General features: G+C 42.6%; 1 protein-coding gene across 4 annotated transcripts; it reads right to left on the reverse strand.

Annotated features, from left to right (window-relative positions):
- Nucleotides 1-1,231: 1,231 nt before the first annotated feature.
- On the reverse strand, nt 1,232-15,332 carry ercc6l2 (excision repair cross-complementation group 6-like 2). 4 transcript variants are annotated; one of them, XM_069178409.1, is made up of 20 exons: nt 15,022-15,332; nt 14,197-14,618; nt 13,965-14,081; nt 13,627-13,820; nt 13,121-13,214; nt 12,787-12,854; nt 12,448-12,655; nt 12,145-12,285; nt 11,031-11,147; nt 10,810-10,929; nt 10,653-10,724; nt 9,988-10,133; nt 9,456-9,551; nt 9,184-9,283; nt 8,653-8,799; nt 7,715-7,798; nt 5,591-6,602; nt 5,352-5,506; nt 4,592-4,752; nt 1,232-2,641 (listed from the first exon to the last, which is right to left on the reverse strand). In XM_069178409.1, exons 1-20 carry the CDS (start codon nt 15,047-15,049, stop codon nt 1,489-1,491), a joined length of 4,635 nt encoding a protein of 1,544 aa, XP_069034510.1. In that variant the 5' UTR covers nt 15,050-15,332; the 3' UTR covers nt 1,232-1,488. The 4 variants fall into 4 exon arrangements, with proteins under 4 accessions (XP_069034510.1, XP_069034509.1, XP_069034511.1 ...); XM_069178408.1 differs by having other exon boundaries at nt 14,197-14,621; XM_069178410.1 differs by lacking the exon at nt 15,022-15,332 and having other exon boundaries at nt 13,961-14,081; nt 14,197-14,440.
- Nucleotides 15,333-20,181: the final 4,849 nt, after the last annotated feature.

A 20,181-nucleotide genomic window follows, 5' to 3' on the forward strand; every position in this document is an offset into this window, starting at 1 on the left:
AGGTTCTGTCGAGGCACGTACTCCTTCTCTCTTGTTTATTGATAGCTATCAGCACTTTCTCATTTCTGCTAAACAAAACATGACACTGACACAGAGCAGCTTTTCTTTGGGGTTCTGTTTACTTCAGTGAGACAGCCGAAAGAGGTCAAATACAGCTGTGGGTTTTAGCACACCCACAAACAAAAGGGCTCACTTTGTTTTCGTATTAAGGCAGCGCTAGGAGTTTGATTTGTCGATCACCATTTCATGTGTTGATAACTTTTTTTGGGAGTTTGGAAAAAAAAAAAAAAACTTGAACTAAAAACACAAAAAGATGGATGGTTGGAAAGAAGTAACTGCTACTCGCCATCCCTCGTCTCCACCAAGTCCTCAACCGCTTATTGTTATTTGACTAATAGCACAGCAGCTTCCACTCTGAGGGCCCTTTGAGGCACAACTGAGCAGAGCCACACACTGCTCAGATTACAGCGGCAGTGTAGACGGGCAGGGGAACCCGACCGTCTACAAGTCCTTTTGGGGATCGCGAGGCAGCGAGGGGGTGCAGAGTGACAGAGTAACAGCCATTAAGAGGTTTTAAAGCACATCTCTGCAGGGCCAACAACAGCTCTGGGGTGGCAGTCATGGTATCCTGTAGCGATAATGGCCAACGCCTACAGCGGGTTGGGTTTTCTCCAACAAATCCCCCGCTTAACATCTAATCGGGTGCAGCAATAGTATTAACACCGGTGCTGACCTTCTAATGCATACGCACACAAAAAGCATGAACTCACTGTATGTATAGCAGGTTGTGCCATCAAAATATGAACGCCCAACGTCTACGAGACACTGGAGCTTCAGTTGCTAACTCAAGTATTCTGTTAACGAGAATTTGTTGCTTTTCTTCACGTTCTATCATTGCAAGCCAAACATCGTTGTCTTTTGAACTGTTGGTTGGATTAAAAAAAACAAAAAAACTCTGAAGACGATACTTTTAGTTTCATGAACATGTGATGGACATTATTTCTTGTTTATGGACCCTTTATAGTCCAGTTGATAAATGGATTATGGAAATCATTGTTAGTTGTTGCCCTATGATACAAATATAAATGTTATTGCTAATGATTTTTTGTTTTGTTTACCCTTTTATGGATGTGTTGTTTAAATGATGCGTGGTAAAAAAAAAAAATGACAATGCTCCACCAGGGGTCGTGTGGGTAAAAAAATATAGAAAAAAAAGTAGCAGATAAGGGAATAAGTTCCATAAATAGATACATTTATTTGAGTAACACTTAAACAAGGTAACTCTCTTACTCAGTGAACACAAACTATTTTCAAATGAGTAAATACATTAAAAAAAAAAAACTTTGAAAAGGTAGAAATAATATCAAATGTAAAATCGGTGAGAGGAAAGCCTCTGTTAAATAACTTTGCTTTTTTTCAATTTCTCCTTTAAAACGGTAAACATTTGAAAAAAAAAACCAGATTACAATCTAAAACGCTTCTCCTCTATTATTTCTTCCACAGGAACTTGTCATTAGCTTTCCAGAGACTCCGACTCTCTTTCTGTCCAGGTCTGCTTCTCGCTGCAAAGTTCGTGTTGACGCAAACTCTCTGCACTTCTTCTGGGTCTGTTAATCTGTTGATGCTCTCCTCGTTACACTCGTTTAAGATGTCCCAGAAGCCTTTGCAGCTGCCCTTTGACGCCTGCTCCGGTGTGCCGAGCTGGTGTGTGGTTTGTGCGCGTAAGCTGAAATCGGTATCGAAAGCGGTTCCGGGTGACGAAGGAATTTGTTCTGGGGTGCTCATCCGCTGTGCACTTTTGGCTTTGGGTTTTAGCAGGTCGTCAAGGATTGAGGTATCTCCTATCAGGTCCGTCAGGGAGGAGCGATGACTGCAGGGTACGGGGGTCGGAGGATTTCCTCTCTGCCCTTGCAAAGTTTCACTCGTCCTCAAAGATGATTTCTGCTCTCGCTCCGTTCCCCGTGCTGCGGGTTTGGATGCTGCGGTGGACCTGCCGTGGCTGAGGTCTGAAGAAGAAGGGCTATCTCTGTCTGTGCGGTTCGGGGAAGCGGGAGCCTCCCCAGACCCCCGATCACTGCTGCTGGCCCGATCCACGCCAAGACCACCACCAGCTCTGTAGGCTCCAGAATTAGAAACACTACCCCTCTTTGTCCTCTTTCCTGCTCTGGCACTGTCGACCGTCTCCTCCCGCTCCTCTGAGTCAGGACTTGGAACATCACTTAGAGGGTCTAGCACATTCTTCTGTGAGATCTTTTGCCTCTTTGCAGGTTCTACATCATTTTGTGGGATCCTGGACTTTTTCTGCAGCTTGGAAACATTGTTTTGTGGAGTTTCGGGGTTAGTTCTGGGCTCTAAATTCTTCTGAGTATATTTTGCGTTTTTTGTGGCTTTTGGAAGATCCTTTTGTCGGGTTGTGGCAGCTCTTTTTGTGGATGGTGAAAAGGTAGCAGTCGAGGTCTGCGCTGTAACAGGTTGTGGGAAGTTGCTTGTGACTGTATTGGCCAGGTCAGGGTGGTTCAGCGAAGTGTAATACTGTTGTAGCCAGGCCAGTCTCTGGGTCGAGTTTCTGCTCAGAATTTCAACTGCGAACTGGTGGATTGAGGGAAATCTGAAGTTGTCTGCCATTTCCTTCAGCTGCTGCCTACAAAAAGACAAAATAGAGAAGAGTGTGAAAAAGAACATCCACGAACAACAAAAAAAAGACAAATATCGCCTGATGAAAAACCCATATCCACACATGCACAAGGTGCCATCACAAAGTTCTTAAGACTGCCACTGTTGCTCACGAACGGAGCGCATTACATTGACGTGCACGAAGCAAAGAAAAGCAATGACGTTCACGTGTATTCCAAGTCAGGTCGCTTGATCGACATCGGCCCTTTTGTTACACACGTTTTTGGAACCACTTGTTCATATATTTGTGATTTCACCAACAAGCTAAAACTTGAGCAGAGAGCGCATAATACATTTTAAAGTTTTTGGGGAACAGAAAGGAGTTTGCGCGGAACAAAATCTTGACAACTAGGAGTGGTGGGGAGCAATGATTTGTTTGCAGGCGAGAAACTCTGGGGAACTGCATTGCCACCGCACCACGGTTCAGGTTGTTTGCACTAAATGTTTTTCCTCAGACGCCTCAGTAATTCACTGTCGAAGTAGGTGTTGACAGTCTGACCCCGGGAGATGAATCCACGGTGCACACCTGACCTGACACGCCTTCTTTGGTTTTGGACAGTGACGTTCTGTCCCTCTCGAAAACTCGAAGGCCACTCAAAACACTTCAACCCAACTCGTTGCTTCATTGCGGTGGGCTTCCTGGAGCATTTCAAGGGTCACCGTTGCCAATTTCCAGAGTTCGAAACTAAATTTGATGTGTGCCCTCTGCTCAAGTCCGAGGAGATGATTTGGCACTTATTAGCATCCTGTAGGCAACTTTAAATCACACAACGAATATCGTCTTTAAATATCCACACGGCCAATACTATTAATCAGATATTCTGCGGGTCTGTCATTCCAAACCTAAAATGAATAGTTCTCCACATATTCAGGCTCACATCCAGACAGCAAAGCAGTATGAGGTGTTTTTCCTGAGCTCCCAGGCAGTCGTTAAAACGTTGGTCTAACCAGACTCGGGGACAGAAATACTTCAAAGTCACTGGTGGTACAGCAGCATTATGGTGGTGTTATTACCATTTGTGGCTTTCACTGGAAAAACAATAAATAAAAGTAAGAGCAGTAAAACCTGACGTGCATGTGGATTTAAGTAAAGGTTAATTGAGGCGATATCAATATAACTAGTGTGTATTTTCACTCCCTGGTGAGCCTCTGGGCAGAGATGCAGCCTTTCCCCCCCTTGGGAAGTGAGACTGGAGCCACAAAGGTGTCTGTATATGAGAGTTCGAGGAGGCAGGGGGCGGAGGTGATGCAGCGGGACAGAGTTGTGCACTTGAGGACAAGTGTGTGTGTGTGTGTAAATGCTTGTTAGGACGTGTATGTGTGTACAATATATATCAGTGTGGGTTTGGAAGTCCTAAGGCGATCATTTTTGGGGTCGTCTCGGGAAGGCTGCGGTCGTGGAGGGGAAAACTCCTGCACTGTTGGGCCCGATCATAACTGGGTAATCTTTGGCATGATGCTGGGAAATAGGTGGAGGGGAAAGCTCAGAGGTGGTCTCTTACCAAATACACACACACACACACACACACACACAATTACTAAGGGCCAGGTGGGGGCGCTCAGCACTATATTTGTGGTGGGTTTTTGGCCTACTTCCCCACACTGCCAGGAACTCCTCTCTTCTTTTTCTTCCCTCCCCATCTTTTCAACCCGACTTTCATTCACTTTCATGCTTCTTTTTTTTTTTTTCTCATCAAAAGGTGTTTCCTCTATTATTGCAGGTTCCTTTCTCTACAGTATTTTTTTCCTTTACTGTGCCTACACTCACCTCTAACCCTACAACTCTTTTACTCTTGCCTTTTCTTCTAATGGTAAATCTTTTCACTTTTCACAAATCACTTCTTCCTTTTGTTTTAACAAATGTAATTGCCTCCGTCTTTTTCTCTTCACCTCACTTCCTCTGACACGCTTTCAGTACCTGCGTATGATTTTGGGTGTCTCGCCGATGATGAAGGTGGTGTGCCTGGTGCGGTGCACACTCTTGCTGGTAAAGATGACCGGGTGATCCGCAGCGGGCGTCGTCTGCAGCCTCACAGCGGCAGGGCAGGGCTGACTGTCTGGTAAGCTCGCCGACAGACTCTGGTACAATTAAACAAGACGGAAGTTTAGCTTTCGACCTGCAAAAACTGCTTCTTTTTTTTTTATTTATCGACTTGAAGTTATTTTGCCAAGTATGTTCACCGACTGTCTCCCTCTGCTTGTCAGTACTGCTGGCTGAGATGGACAGGCATGATACTGGGTGTGAACATGCAGCATTATGGGTCACAAAAAAAAAAAAAAAAAAAGTACAGGCCGGATTTTGCCACTATGCAGTTGCCACGTGCTATAATAGAAAACAGGTCGAAATTATGCTTTTTACTGCGAGGTCTGTTGATAATTGAGCAATCCCGTCGCATCATTACAGGAAAAATATTCTTGTTAAGTGTTTCGAACACAATTGGATTTATTTCATTAAGTCTGAGATGGCAACAGATTCTCCTATTTCATATCCAAATTTTGACATATCAGCAACACTCTAAAAACTAACCTTTAAGGTGAAAGGAATAAAAATGGACAAATTCTTATTTTTTTTTATTTTATTTTGGGTGAACTGATCCTTGAACTAGCCAGTGATACAAGGGTATAGTGCTTAATTATTTGAAAAATGACTGGACCAGACCGGTGTTTCTTGTACGTACCTCCTGGGTGTCTAGAAGGTGATTGGCCGGGAGCTGGGAGTACATTTTGCGTTCAAACACGTCCCGAACAGCAGCTCTACTGATACGCTCCTCCGCTTTGCTGCCGCCAACCACGCGCTGGTTAGAGTGGGTGTACACCACCTCCTGTACGTCTCCTTTAAAGAAAAATACACATCATGAACGTTGAAATTAAGCTCTTTGCGGATGATTACCATATTACAATAAGTACTGAATCAAACCTAGCACGCTGTCGATGGTTCCGCTCTTTTTTTTGGACGCCGGGGACGTCTGACTTTTCAGACTTGTAAATGAAACTGCTTTTGCCGCTCCTGCATGTCTCGCCGTTGTGCGAGTTGCAGCTCTCTGCCCGTGTTTTGTCACTTCAACTCTGGATCTTTCCGTCTGTGGAGTCGTGTGTTCATCTTCTGAAGATGTGAGGGCCTTGATGTCCTCTGTGTATTTGGATCTTGCTTTGTCCCTTGCACTCACACTTTGCCTCTTTCTGTTTTGGTCTAGCCTTCCTCTGTCTCCTTCTCTTTCATGTGAATTTGGAGCATCCTTCTTGGAGCACGTCTTTGCCTCCAGGTCAAAATCCTCAGATTCATCCGAGTAACCCTCAAATCGTTGCACTTTGGGAACTGTAGTTTTGAGTTTATTAGCTTTCTTTTTGTCTGGTGAGGAGTTTTCATTGCTCTCCTCGCCCACTGCAATTTTTTCATTGATTCTCCGTTTCAGACCCTGTCCCCTTCTTACAGCATTATCCCCCTTTGTTAATGGAGAAACTTTGTCATGTCTCCCCCCATCCGAACCGCTGGACGTGTCCCAGCTTTTTGTTCCCAATTTAGGGGGACCGATGGCAACATTTCCTGTATTAAAGCTCTTGCAGTTGCCAGTGGAGACATCCTCCCTCTTCTGATCCTCACCATCTTCTTCAAAGGGGCTAATTTCGACACCCGAACGACTGTCCCCTTCTCCTGAATCTGGTCTTTCTTTGTCCCTTTCGAGGAGTCGGGAGAAACCATGCTGGAAGAGACTCATTCGACCAGGACCGGTGGTAGCATTCCCACTCCGGTTGCCACCGTCCGCACTGAGGTTTGAGGCCTTTCTCTTCAGCCGCTGCTCGTGTTCATCCTCGTCACTCCCACTGCTGAAGTCCAGGACCCCTCCGGGGACCTTTGATGCATCTCTGTTCTCCTTGGCTGGTTTATCATTTGGTACAGGGCCATCTGTATGTGAAGAATCTCCGGGTTCCTTAAATTAAAACAGTAGACACCAACAGCTCAATAAAAGTACAGACAGACTGACAAAATAAGTAGTACAAGTGTTACGAGAACAAGAAATTGATATGAAAATGAAAGTAAACCATACATCCACTGTGTGGGAGAGATTTAGCTGAAACAAAATGCACCAAAAAGGCTACAAGTTCTTCACTTTTCTTGCTTATGCCATCATTCATTGGACCAGCCCATAAGACATTTCATTGTAAAATACAAAACAGATGTTTTCTAACAATAACTCATAATAACAGTCAATGTGACATGTGCCCTCCATCATGATGTAATAGGAAGAGAATAAAAGAGTCATAACATTTCCCAGAGTTATGTGATTGGGCTTTGGATTGGCCACCAACAGTGATTCTAATTTCTCATAATTACATGACTCTTCCTGTAGAACTTGCGTGCGTCTACGCCTACAAGCCTCGAGGCTCTTTCAGCGCGTGTTAAAGCACCCCAGTGTATTCTGTGTTTTTGCAGGACTCTGAATGGTCTCAGTGGAGCTGATATAAAAAAAAAAGGACAGTGTGCTGCTTCATGCAAGTCTGTCTGGGAAAAGCGTGATACAGGGTATCATTGTGTAAATAAATAGCTGAAACATAGAAGATAGACTTAAGCGGGGTCTGCTCCTTCCTTTAAGACAAGAAAGTAATAACATCCAGCTGCTCCAAACGGCATCAGAAGGACAGTCAGACCAAGAGAACCTCATCCTTCGGTGTCACTACAATACAAAGAATTGTGGGTGAAATATTTCCTGTGAGCCAAGGCCTTCAAGTGGTACTCCACTCACGATCTACTGCTCTTTATTTATTTTTGTTTTATGTTCTACATACTTATGGCCAGAGCACTGGGGAAGTTGCAGTAAAAAGTTTGCAATTTTCACACGGTCAGATCACGGGATGCGGTCGACTTCAGTGAGATTGCGCGAGTTGGTTCACTGACAGACAGGAAGGTCCCTGTCTGAGGTATGCCCTCTTTCACATGGGAATGAGAGGATGAGAAGGCCGCTTGGGAAGGAAGACGGGAGGGAGAGATGGAAAAGATGAGTGCCCTGTGTTCTGGGTCTCTGAGAACGGCGGCGCTACTCACGCTAATTCCCTTCACCTCCTCCTCCTCCTCCTCGCCTCTGTGTGTGCTCGTTGTTATCACGCCGGCCTCCACTTGTCCTTCTCGCTGACAGGAAGAGACACATTTTCATCAAAACATACACATGTAATCAGACAAAATCGACTTTGCGTCATCCCGATCATCAACAAAAGATGACTTTTTAATTTCAAAAACATTGAGTGTGTTTATACAGGCGCTGAGGATCGTGGTTACGATTCAAGTTTTTTTTTTTGTTGCCGTAACCCAATTTTGTGTTTGGGCATTTAAATATGATATCTTGATTTCAGAAACCAGCATAAGCAATTATCTCCGTTGTGAGAAACACAGAGATGCTAGCTGGAGTACTCCAGAAGAAAATGGGACCCTCCGGCATGTATACATCTTATCCAGGTGTCTGAATGCTGCCAACTACCTGCTCAGGTAAAAAGCCTCTAGCTCTGGCAGCACTGAACGAACACAATTTGTCTTATTAGCACTAGTTGACGTGCTGAGGAATTTAAGTGTGTAGATAACAGATTGCAAGAGTCTTGTTTCATACATGTACATTAGAGCAAGTAAGCCGCAGTCCAATTAATACAAGGTTAACAGTTACAGGAAAGTAGATTCATTAATACAAAAAAAAAATGCTGCTTTGTGTTTGTAAACACTACAGGCGTCTGCACAAAGAGCATACAGTATTCAGTACCCGGGATCTTTGTGTTTCTCGGGCGTGTGGGGATATGCAGAACGAGATCTCTCTTTGGTCTACGTAAACGTCACATCCTGAATATTATCAAAACCAGGATAGACCTCGCAACAGCGATACTCATGTCCAGACGAACACGCGGAAATGAGTCAGTGGGACGAGGTGAGTCCAGGCAGTACGCTACAAGTAGGACACGTCATCAGTCAAACAGTAAAAGACGTGTTGGCTATCGAACCTCCAGAATCTTGCGGGTGAGACATGTCCCTTGGGTCTGCAGCCTGAAGAGGTTTTTGATCCCAAACAGTTCCCCCTTATGGACGCCATGCACCGCCTCAAAATACCGCCGGGCGCTCTCCTTGCCAACAACTGAGCACTGCAATTGCTGCAACATAAGAGGGAATATATGGAAAGACAGTTAACAAAAAATATCAAATTAGGGCAATGAAATAAATGTTTTGTTGAAAATACATGTCATACATTTGTGAAATGCTACCATGTGGAGTCAGGCTTATGTTTATTTGATGGAGACAGATATTTGTAAAAATACACAGATGATCCAATATTTGGCTTCATATGGTGCTTTAATGAGGGATTTACAAAAACAATATTGATCTTTTTTTTTTTTTTTTTTTTTTTTATCATTAGCATTATGTCTACTGGTTTAATTTAAGAAATTACAGAACTAGTGACTGAATGCAGCAGATACCGTTCAGCAAAAACACTTCTGGGATCACACTGTCACTCCGTGGTCGTGATCGTCTGGTACCTGTTTGTAAACCTGTCTGAGGTAGATAACCTCTTCTACAGTCCCCAGTGAGATCAGCCGGAGAACAGTCACATCCCTGCACTGGCCAATACGATACGCCCTGAGGACACACACACACACACACACACACACACACACACACACACACATTCACATCTAGATTGTATGCAACAATTAGCAATCAACAGATTATTGTTCCGTTGTCGAAGAAAGCAACAACAAAATGCTGCAAGGTACAACTTGTAAAAGCTGTGACGTGGCGCACAACCCACCTATCAATAGCCTGAAGGTCGTTGGCTGGATTCCAGTTGGGGTCGAACAGCACCACCACATTAGCACCTACAAAGTTAAGACCAAGACCACCTGCCCTAATAGAAGAGACACGTATAATTAGATTTTAAAAATATGTAAAAAAATTACTGGAAAAAAAAAAAGCCTAAATAAAAATGTAGCGCGCGCGCGCACACACACACACACACACACACACACACACACACACACACACACACACACACACACACACACAGTGTTAAATGTTCCCAAACTGCCCATATTGTTTTCATATTTCCTTTAGCATTTTTATATTGCTATTTAACATTGCTAATTTAAGACAGTTGTGAATTATCCTATAAATGCAATGTGGTTGTTCTCTGTGTTTGTAAAGTACATCGATGGTGATTTTTGCAGCTCAAGTAAAATATGTCTTTATTATCTAAATTTTGTGCATATATGGAGACACTACTTGCCTTATTTATTAACAAGAGCCTACATTTTGTTTTATCATTGTTACTTTTTTCCACTTACATGGTGGAAACCAGGCAGAGGTTGACGTGAGAGGAGCTGTTGAAGTCTTTGACGATCTGGACTCTCTCTTTGGATTTGGTGGCTCCGTCTAGCCTGCTGAAGTCCAGACCCTCTGCCATGCAGTAGCTCTCCAGCACATCTAACAGCTGACAGGTACAACACACATGAAGCCGCTGCATAGTATTCAAAGCACATTAATTAGCCGTTTAAAAGCTGCTTTTGCCAATTTCTGAAGGTCATGAAAATACGACCTCAGCCACAAATATGATCATACTGTATTATGTGACAGAAACCATTAGACTCTGCAGCATCTACTTACCTATAACACTTTAACTGCTCTCACTTATTAAAACCTAAGGCTTCTCTATTAATCTGAAGCATGTCACGAGAAAAGAAAGTGCCCTCGGACTAGTTTTTTTTTGTAAAGAAGTGATATGCTCTAACAACAGTGGCACCAGGATTAAAAAGGATGTACTCAAGGCTGCTTCTAAATAAATGTGCCTTATTGTAAAAGTATGACATCATCTAAAAACCCTGTTTAGCATTAAATTATTTTCCTGCAGTATCACACAACATCTATACATCGTATATCTGTAATCACATGGGCAAAGTCACTGACATAGAAAAAAATGGAATAACTGATAACCCACAAGCACAGCTCTCACCTTAGTAGAGAGAGAAAAAATAAGCATTTTATCTCTCCTTTGAAGATAATATTTGAACAACTTCTGCAAAACCTAAAACAAAAAAGATAAGCATGTTAACCACCACTCAAACAGCCTGTGAAGAAAAGATGACTGAGTCCTTGCCTCTGTGCTGTACCTTCATTTTCCCACTGTACATGGGGTCTGACAGGGCTTCAAATGCTTCATTTTTGCACCTCTGGACAAAGTTTGGAAACGTCTGGAATATTTTGGCACAAATGGCACTTACGTACTTTTTCTAGAAGAAACACATGAGTCTTCTTAGTCTGAAGAATCTGTCCAGCAGAAAGCTCTAATACTCTAGTATACTGAAGCAGATACAGGGTGACATGATTCTACCTGCTTCTTGCTGGTGCCTGCAGTAGACTGAAGCAGTGCTGCATGGTTGGCAACCTTCCTCAGTATGGCCAGATAACTAAAGTACAGCTCCTTCATAGTAACACCTTCAGAGTTTGTCTGCAATGGAAAAAAAAAATGTTTTTTATTACTAACCAGACTAATTCCAAATTCCTTTCAACCACATACATGCGAGATTTATTTCTGCGTTTTAAAGGATAAATCAGCCGGTGTATTATAGCAGGTTCTAAAGCAGGAGTTAATTAGACAAGCAAAGACACTTGAACCGTATTTTGAATGTGTACTAAAGCACAAGTACAATGCAGAAATACAAGACTTTACTTCAACACCTTGGAGAGGGACCAAGTATGCACGCAGTGTACATGTGTGTGTAATAAATTGTTTGTTGATAAATTATATTTTTTTAAATTCAGAAATTTCTTGGAACACCACATTTGGTGGCCAATGTGATCCTGTTATCTGCAGTGTTGCTTAGGTTCAGGTATGAAGAGTGAGTGTTCGGGTAAGAATATAAGGGCAGGTCACCGAATCTGCTGGGCCACTAAATACGGAGAATCCCTGGGGGCTCCACGTAGGGCTGATGACCCCACTGCACAGGGGAATTGTTACAAATCACTCGAATAGTAGCTCGGTTTCTGCACATGCAGTCAGCGGCAGTATTATAAAATGCAGAATTTAACCGCATAATCTCTGCCAGCATAGGGGCGTGATAGGGGCAGGACAAATCAGAGAACGGCACGTTGTGATTCATTAGAGCCAATCAGAGAGCGAACGCGGGTGTCTGCGTCATCGTCTCGGTTTACTCCCATCCAGCCTGAAATGCAACCCTGAAGTTTTCAAACTAAAATGGGGGTCAGTAGCATTTTCAAACGTTTTTTTTTTGTTGTTTTTTTTTCCCCAAATGCACAAACGTATTAGTGGGGATGTGGTCGTACATTAAATATTTTACAGTGTTAAAAAAAAAAAAACAGCGCAAAGTAAAACACCTTGTTTCACCCGCATCCCCCGAAGCTTTACAGGGGACCTCTAGATCAAGTTTCGCTCTCTACATCACTAAACATACAAGGGCACACAATGGTAAAAGGGATGAACTAACTTTATAGCAGCAGCTTCTGCGAGTGCGTCCGCTTTGACAGTCACATTTCTCTGAAGACCTCAGCAGCAACGTCACATCCTCACAGTCCAGCACGGTCTGATACACAGTCTGCTGAAAGTCTGTCAGAGAGCAATACACCACCTCGGGAAAAAAAACAAACAAAAAAACACAACAGAATCTCTTTACAGGATGTTTTGACGACGTCACAAACATTTGTCTGAGTGTTTGGCTAATGGCACATTGTAGATGGTGAATTCTAAGTTTCCAGAGAAGAGAAATCCATTAAAAATGATGAAGTCTTACTCTGTCATCCTTCTTCGGCAGTTGTTCTTTGATGAGAGCTTTAGTCCTTCTGAAGAACCATTTGGAAATCTTCCTCACCAGGGTTCTGACAGTCTTCCTCCCTGTAGCGAGGGCACGTTTGGTTGCGCTGTGCCTCTGCGCTTGCTCAATGGGATCTGAGAACTTGTTCTTGAAATGTCCTAAGCTTCCAAGACAACCTGGTACGGCCCTAAACAGAATTTTAAAAAAGTTTTTTTTTTTCTTTTTAGCTGAGCTGCAAATTGTACTGGGAGGGAAATGGACTGAAATGTGATTGTAAATATGCAAATGTTTTGTGACATTAAAAGTCTTTTAACCCACCAATCCATAACACACCACAGCTCCTCAAGGTTGTTCTGTAAGATCGTGCCAGTGAGACCAATTCTGACCTGATGGGGGGAAAAAAAAAAAAAAAGAGAGCAAATTTAACGTCAAAATCATGGCCCATATGCAGAGAGAAGCTCACTTATTATTTTAGCTGCCCAACACAATGGTGGTTGTATCCAGCATATTTTCAACGAGGGCATTGGTCTTAACATTTTATAAAAGCTTTACGCTATCAGCACTCATCACCATCAGTTAATCTGTACTCATTAGTAGCTACACACTAGTAACAGTATTCTGAAATAACAACACAAATATTGAGCTCTCTCACCTTACATCTCAGCTCCTTCATGGCCTGAGTGATCTGAGAGTTTGGATTTTTGATCTTGTGGGCCTCATCCACAACCACAGCAGACCAGTCTATCCTGCAGGGAGGGCACAGCTATATTTAGTGCTTGAATATCAAAAACATTCAAGCAGTAACCAAAAAAAACGACATAACCTAAGAAATAAATACCAGGTGTGATTTAAAAACCTGTTGTTGGACGCCAAATTTGATGTGCACTCTCTGCTGGAGTTTCAGGTCCATGGTGAAATTACAAATGCACACGTCGTAAAAACGTGCATCACACAGGTGCTGCTGTTGATGAAGCGATGTGACTTGAAAGACTTGCAAAAGTTATTGCTCCCCCCCCCCCCCGCACATCACCGTGCCGTGCTCTGCTCGTACACAACAGGAATAGTCCCGGAACTTTTTCATCACACCTCGTAAAATATACAGTATAAAGAAAGCATTTTGTTTATGGCATTTTCTGTGTGTTTGAGCGTGGTTCTTACTTATTAAACTGATCCAGACGAAGGCGAAGAGTCTCATAGGTGGTGAGAGCGATCTCAATGCGTCCCTTCTTGATGCGTGCCAGCTCCTCCTCTTTCCTCAGCCCGTGGACCACCACACACTGGAAGTGGCCCCATGTGTCCAGTTCATCTTTCCAGTTGTAAAGCACCGACAGTGGGGCCACAATGAGAAACACCTGGACCGGATCACAGAAACACCCAAATCATCCCGGTGGAAAAAGCAATACGATCACTTGCTGCGCATGATCAAATGCATCTAGTATTTGAAAATATGATACCGGGCATGTCTTTATGTGCAAGAGGCATATTTCAGTACCCACTTTGCTGGGAGTACTTTGTTTGGAGGGCGTCTGACTCTGCAGAAACTGAGGCCTGTTGTTCTTGATGTCCTCCCATGTTCCCGTTTTGTGCAGCACCGCCGCAAGAAAACCAATGACCTGCGGTGAGTACAAAGAGGTGTAAAGAAAGAGAGCAGGAGAGTCATGTGAAGTCATATGCAAAGCAAATACAGATATTTTCTGAAAATACTTGTGCAGCTAATGTGCTTTGTACCTGCACAGTTTTTCCCAGCCCCATGTCGTCTCCCAGGACACAACCTCTGGAACAGATGTAGTTGTTGTAAATGAACCTGATGCCTTCCCTCTGATAACCCCGCAGGTATCTGTTGATGGTGAACGGGACTCTGTCTTCATCAGCATCGCTCAGCTCTAAGGGCACGCAGAGTCCGGGGTCTGTGACGCTGCTGGGAAACGAAGGTTTCTCCCGAGAGAAGTGAGTCGAGCTCGGTCTCGTGAGTCTCCCAACAGGCGTGGCGCGCCCCTCTTGTTCTTCCTCTTCCACGTCTTTATTTTCAGCGAACGTGACCCGCGCTGCGGTGGAGGTCAGTCTCTGGACTCTGGCTTCTCTCGGGGCACCATCTCTCGGGGCACCATCTCTCGGGTTCGGAGCCAGACAGCTGTCACCTTCACGCCATGCTGCTGCGAAATAATGTTGACATCGTATTAATCTACCGTTCTTTGCAACATACAGCTTCTTAAAAGACAAAATAACACTTGTGTCACCAAAGGAGGACGGATGAGATGTAATGAGGACGCACCAGAGAGTTTCATAGAGTTTGAGTGCAAATATATGACAAAAATCCTGACAGAAAATAGAAAAAGGAAATACACATCTTTAGATAAGGGGACATTTACACCCTATTGTACTCTAAATAAAACCCAAATACATGTAATCGTTGCAGAAAGAGAGCTTGGCGATGTGATGCCAAGCAGTGAGCAAGGCTAAACAGTATCTAGCTTCAGTAGCTTTACATGACGTTAAAGTTTGTAAAAGAGAGACCAAAAGAGCAGTAGCAATTATTAAACATGTCTTACGAACCTTTATCAAATGCAGAAGTTGAAGCCATCAGGACACCTGAGGTTTCCTCTCTGCTCTTCCTCCCGTGGAGGGGAACAGTCACCGTAGCTTGTGGCTAGCTGGGTTAGCTTAGCTACCAGTTACGACAAAAAAAGGAAACCGGTCCAGTTCAACCGGAGCAGCAAAAAAAAAAACTCAGCTGTTTAAGTCACGTTAAGTCACATCATGTTGAGTAAGACGCTCATACGTTGTCCTCCTGTAGTGTTCAGTTACCGGAGGGACAAGACACTGCAGGACCAGCGGCGACTCCAATGCAGCTTGCTCATTGTTGACCTAGCTTCGCACCCAGAACCGCACTTTCGATCAATTTCACCGATTCAAAAGATAGTTTTTAATTATTTCTGTCAGGGTCACAAATGACGTTAAGACATATTTTTAAACAACAGCTGACTAGATGTGTGGGTCTTTTTTTTTTTTTTTGTCCCCTCATACAAACGCCTCGACTGTGTTGAAAGTGCTGTGCACAATCTGTCGCATCGATAGAATAAAATACAATACAATACAATAAAATAAACCATAGACTGGATAGAATAAAATAAGAATATATATGTCGTTTTTTAATTTAATAAAAAAAAAAAAAAAAAAAAATATTTAAAATTGAATAATATATGATCAGTGCTCACTGTGAAATATATGAAACCAAATGGTTCAGCATTAATCAATTAATGTCATATAGCCCAGAATTTGTTATAAAAAAAACAACAACAATGAAAAATAAAAATGAAAATAAAATAAAATGGTTCACTAGTTTTTGAGGTACTAGACTCAGGTTTTCTCTGTTTCTTGAGCCGTTGATGTAATCATGACTCTGTTGGAGTCTACTAGCTATCTGTCCTTGTTCTTTTTGTCGTGGTCGATAGCTCTTCATGACCCTGACTCTACTTTGAGGTCATTGTCTCATGCTGCTGAATAAATTTGGGACTGATTAGATGCCTTGTTGCGTAATAATCTAAACATCACAACATTCTCAAATGTAAGCTATTTGGCTATTTTTATGCTCTTTTATATCATTTTTACACCTTCAAATAGTTTGTATTATTTCGATTTTTTTTATTTATTTATTTATTTTTTTTTTTTTTTTTAAATTTATTATATAACACTTCACTCTTTTGTTTATTCCCTAGTAGCTTCTGGCATAGTCTTGTCACACACACACAAAAAAAAAATCCCATCTTACTAGAGGACTTTTTGAACTTTGAGTGTGTAAATATAATATCAGTGACTTTATGCACGATTCGCATTCACAGCCGCTGTTATTAAACCTGTAATGTGATTTTATCAAGACAACCTAATAACAAGAGTGATTTAAATACTTGGTTAATGTATTTACCCAGAAACCTAGAGAAGTTTAAAAATATCTCTCTATGAGGTTGGTGTAAAACTGTAGAGTGCAGATGCCACCAGAGCACTGACACCGAGGACATTCTTACAGAGGAGACAACAACATCGTTTTATCAGTCTGCGTTGCTCAACATTCACAAAAATAACAAACACAAGTCTGCCCTAACATTTTATCTGCAGAGGCCCGGTAAAACATCCGCAAATCTGTATCTGTCTGGGGTTGATATGATGGCAATCAATAGGCTCACTTCAAGGTTGTCTGTTGCTATGCAGAACAGACTTGTAAACACACAGCAACATTGTCTCAGTTCTCCATCCCCGATTTGACTTTCCCTAAACGTTGGCCTTGGAGCTCCAGATGAGGCACGACTAGGTCCGCTTCTCGCCATGGTACACTGCCATACAAAAATGGTACTTTTTGTTCCTGCTTTCTCAACACTGGGAATTTATTGGGCAGCTGCCGCAGATGTTCTCATAAAGAAAGCCCAAACACTGATGTCAAACGGTTTACATACTGCAATAGATCTCACACACACTTGTTCTCTCACTGAACCACAAGGGCCTTTTCTGGCCTCATTTACAATATATTACCACTCAAGCAGATAGAGTTGGGATAAATAGATCATTGGCTACAGATAAGAAGTTCTCATCAATGGCCATTTAAAAGATGTCTGGTTGACTTTGTTGAGTGACAACTTCAAGTGGGACTGTGATGTGCTTTCTAATTTCTGAAATGAACTGTTTCAAACTCTTTTCTGAAATTGCACAAAAAGTAATATATACCATTTTGTGAAATCATTTTATTAAAAAACCTGCTTCAGAGCCAGAAATGAACTAAAACTGTTTATCTAAATCTATGACCGTTTGGCACTTTGTTTCAAGTCTTGAATCTTTAATCCTTGACGGCGTGAGCAACCTTTCACACAGAAAAATGTGCAATTACCTAATGCTATACTATACAAATTTCCACCACTGGTACTAAGTAATGGTCGTGTACATAACATCGCAACTGTATGTCGTTGTGTTGTTTTAGGAGGTGCCTCTTTAAGTAGGATCATTTCTGCGACATTTTAATCTCCAAATACTGAAATTTTAACATTTTATCATTTATTCTGATCAGGTCAGGAGGGTGCACTGTCTTGCATCCCCGCTGAAATTTCTCCACTGGCTTTCCTGAACCTGGACTGACTTAAGAAAACGTATTTCTCAAGACGAGGTGTTTCCCGCAACTATAGCTTTCATCTCAACAAGATTAATTAGGCTGAATTGAGGTTTGATTTGAATGGAATATAGAAGTGAACCAGGCATTTCCTTAACTTCTGTTGTTGGTCATAATCAGTGGTTGGAGAGAAAGACCTGAATGGAAGTCCTATCCTATTCTCAAGAGCTTCGGAAACTCTCCTGTGCCCCACCACCTCTCTCTCATGAGTCAGAGGGTCCACCGTGGGCCAAAAGCAATGACTACCGTGCCAAAAATGACAGTTTCAGCTTCATAAGCATTGATTGCGCAGATGGAAAACGAGGTTGATAATTCATACTTTTCTTTTTTTCTCATTTGTCTTCCTCTCTTACCCGTTCACTTGCTAAATTCATCTGCTGAATACATTGAGTGTGTGAGCGTGTTTTCAGCAACAACAAAAAAACGGAAAGCATTTGGATTAATATGGCATGCATGTCTAAAATCAACATATCCCACATCATTTTTATTCTAGAACACCAAATTATACCAACTAGGATGTTTGGCTACTTTTTCTTCTCCTCATCTCTTGCCACCGAACATTAAATTAAATACATATAAAAGGGATGATTATGAAAACTGATTTACGGAGGAAGTAATGTGGAATTTTCAATGCACTTTCTCTGTATTTGACCATTCATGCTAACACGGTTTGATATTAATGGCATTCATATCCTTTTTTTTTTAAATAAGTTCAGTTAATAATATCAAATGTATCCCTGACTTGTTAACATGACAACATCTTTAGAGATTGGACTGGTCTAAATCCCCAGCACAGTCTAAGTAAGACTGACACTCACATATTTCTTTTGTTTTCCATGTACCACAGCGTCTCAGGGACTCTTTGGCACGTGCCGCCATCTTGTCATCGTCTTATTTATCACTCTAAAAGTAAGGGCTCGTCACTGAATAGGGTCTATTCAGCAAGGCAGGAGACAAAAGTGCTGCAATTCTTTGTGATAAAGTTGTACAAACATTGAATCTCTTCCAAGCTGCCTTGAACATGATCCAATTTGTCTCATCCCCAAACCTCCAGCTCTCATACTCTCTCTCCTCCAAGGACTGATGATTGAATTCTCTCTAAATGCCACTGAGCTGAGAGACCAACAGCCGTAAGCACTAAAATGACAGAAGGTGGATATTAGAAACCAACTTTTCGTCATTTTTAATTTCGGTCACTAATGCTACTGTAACTTTCACCTAATGGGGAATCCTTCCGTTGCCGTTGGGGCCTCAGACGGCCGTGATGACACAACTGATTCTGCTCAGCGAGTTGATTTACAACGTAGAAGCCTCTGATGACCCGAATTTGATGGCTTGTCCCTTTTGTCCTGCAGTGAGATGGAAAACTCTGCAGAACAACATATTTACGATCAAACTGCCTCTCATTACACTGCAACCCCATAGAGGAGCCTTTTGTTTGTCCACTTTGGCTGCTCTAAGCACATCAACCAGCAAGTATAACTGACTGTGGCGTCTGTGTGTGCATGGGTATACAATGTGTGCATCCTTCTGTTGTATAGGTTGTGTTCTTGCTATCAAAGGCTCCGCTGGGCCTTTAAAACAGCTGATTAGTTGCCTGACAACGAGGGTGTTAAACCTCAGGACAGAAATGCAACCGAAAGAGGGAAGAGTGTGTTTCACTCCATTCTGGCGTTCCTCCTGCCAGGCATGGTGGACAGGCACAAAGTGTTTGATCTTGGAATGAAATATCTGGCCACTAGACAATAATTCCCCCTCTTCCACTCTTCTGAACCACCCCTAACCCAACATGAACACCGACTGGGACTCAAAGAACTGCATGACTGCACGTCTCAACAATGAGGCCACACAAAAAGCACCAACTCAGCAGAACTGGATGTCCATTTCTCAGGCGTTTAAGCATGCAATTATGTTCCCCTCCACTCCCCAATTCACAATCAGGATCGGGGGAGTACAACGTGGTGTCTGTAGTAGCTCAGTTCCTACAAGGGGGACATGTGGAGACAAGGGTAAATTGCTGTCTTGTTTGGCAGGATTATCAATGTGCCTGGGTGGTTTCGAGATTGTATTTGACCCTATGAACTCATGCATAGGTGCTTTCACATGTAATATGCTTTGGGAAAAATACATAAACCAGCATGAAGCAGATAACAGTCTGATAGATGCCACATGATACTGAAGTGTATATTTTTTTTACCACTGGTATGCGTAACGCTCTTTTGTGTTCGTGTTTGCATATTTGTGTCAGTGTTTTATGTGATGTTAGTCGGTGGGGAGCAGTCATGCTGAGGGCTAGGCCGTGCGTCCATGCATGTAGCACACACACATTCACCATATGGGATCCAGAGGGGTTTGCAGGGCCAGGCCGGGCCACGCTTATGGACCATTTAGCACACATTGCTTTCTCCTTCATGGCTACACTGCCCTCCTCTTAATACAAAAGTTGGAGCTGGAAAACTTTACAGTGAGTCACAGAGCCATGCCCCATCAGGCACATAGGATCTAACTCACAGGACATACAAACCTGTATTTATTGGCATATTTGCAAATTTTTCCATTTT

Source organism: Embiotoca jacksoni, unplaced genomic scaffold, assembly GCF_022577435.1.
Source record: "Embiotoca jacksoni isolate LCO1_2020_lvr unplaced genomic scaffold, fEmbJac1.0.p SCAF_8, whole genome shotgun sequence".
NCBI classification, from domain to species: domain Eukaryota; kingdom Metazoa; phylum Chordata; class Actinopteri; family Embiotocidae; genus Embiotoca; species Embiotoca jacksoni.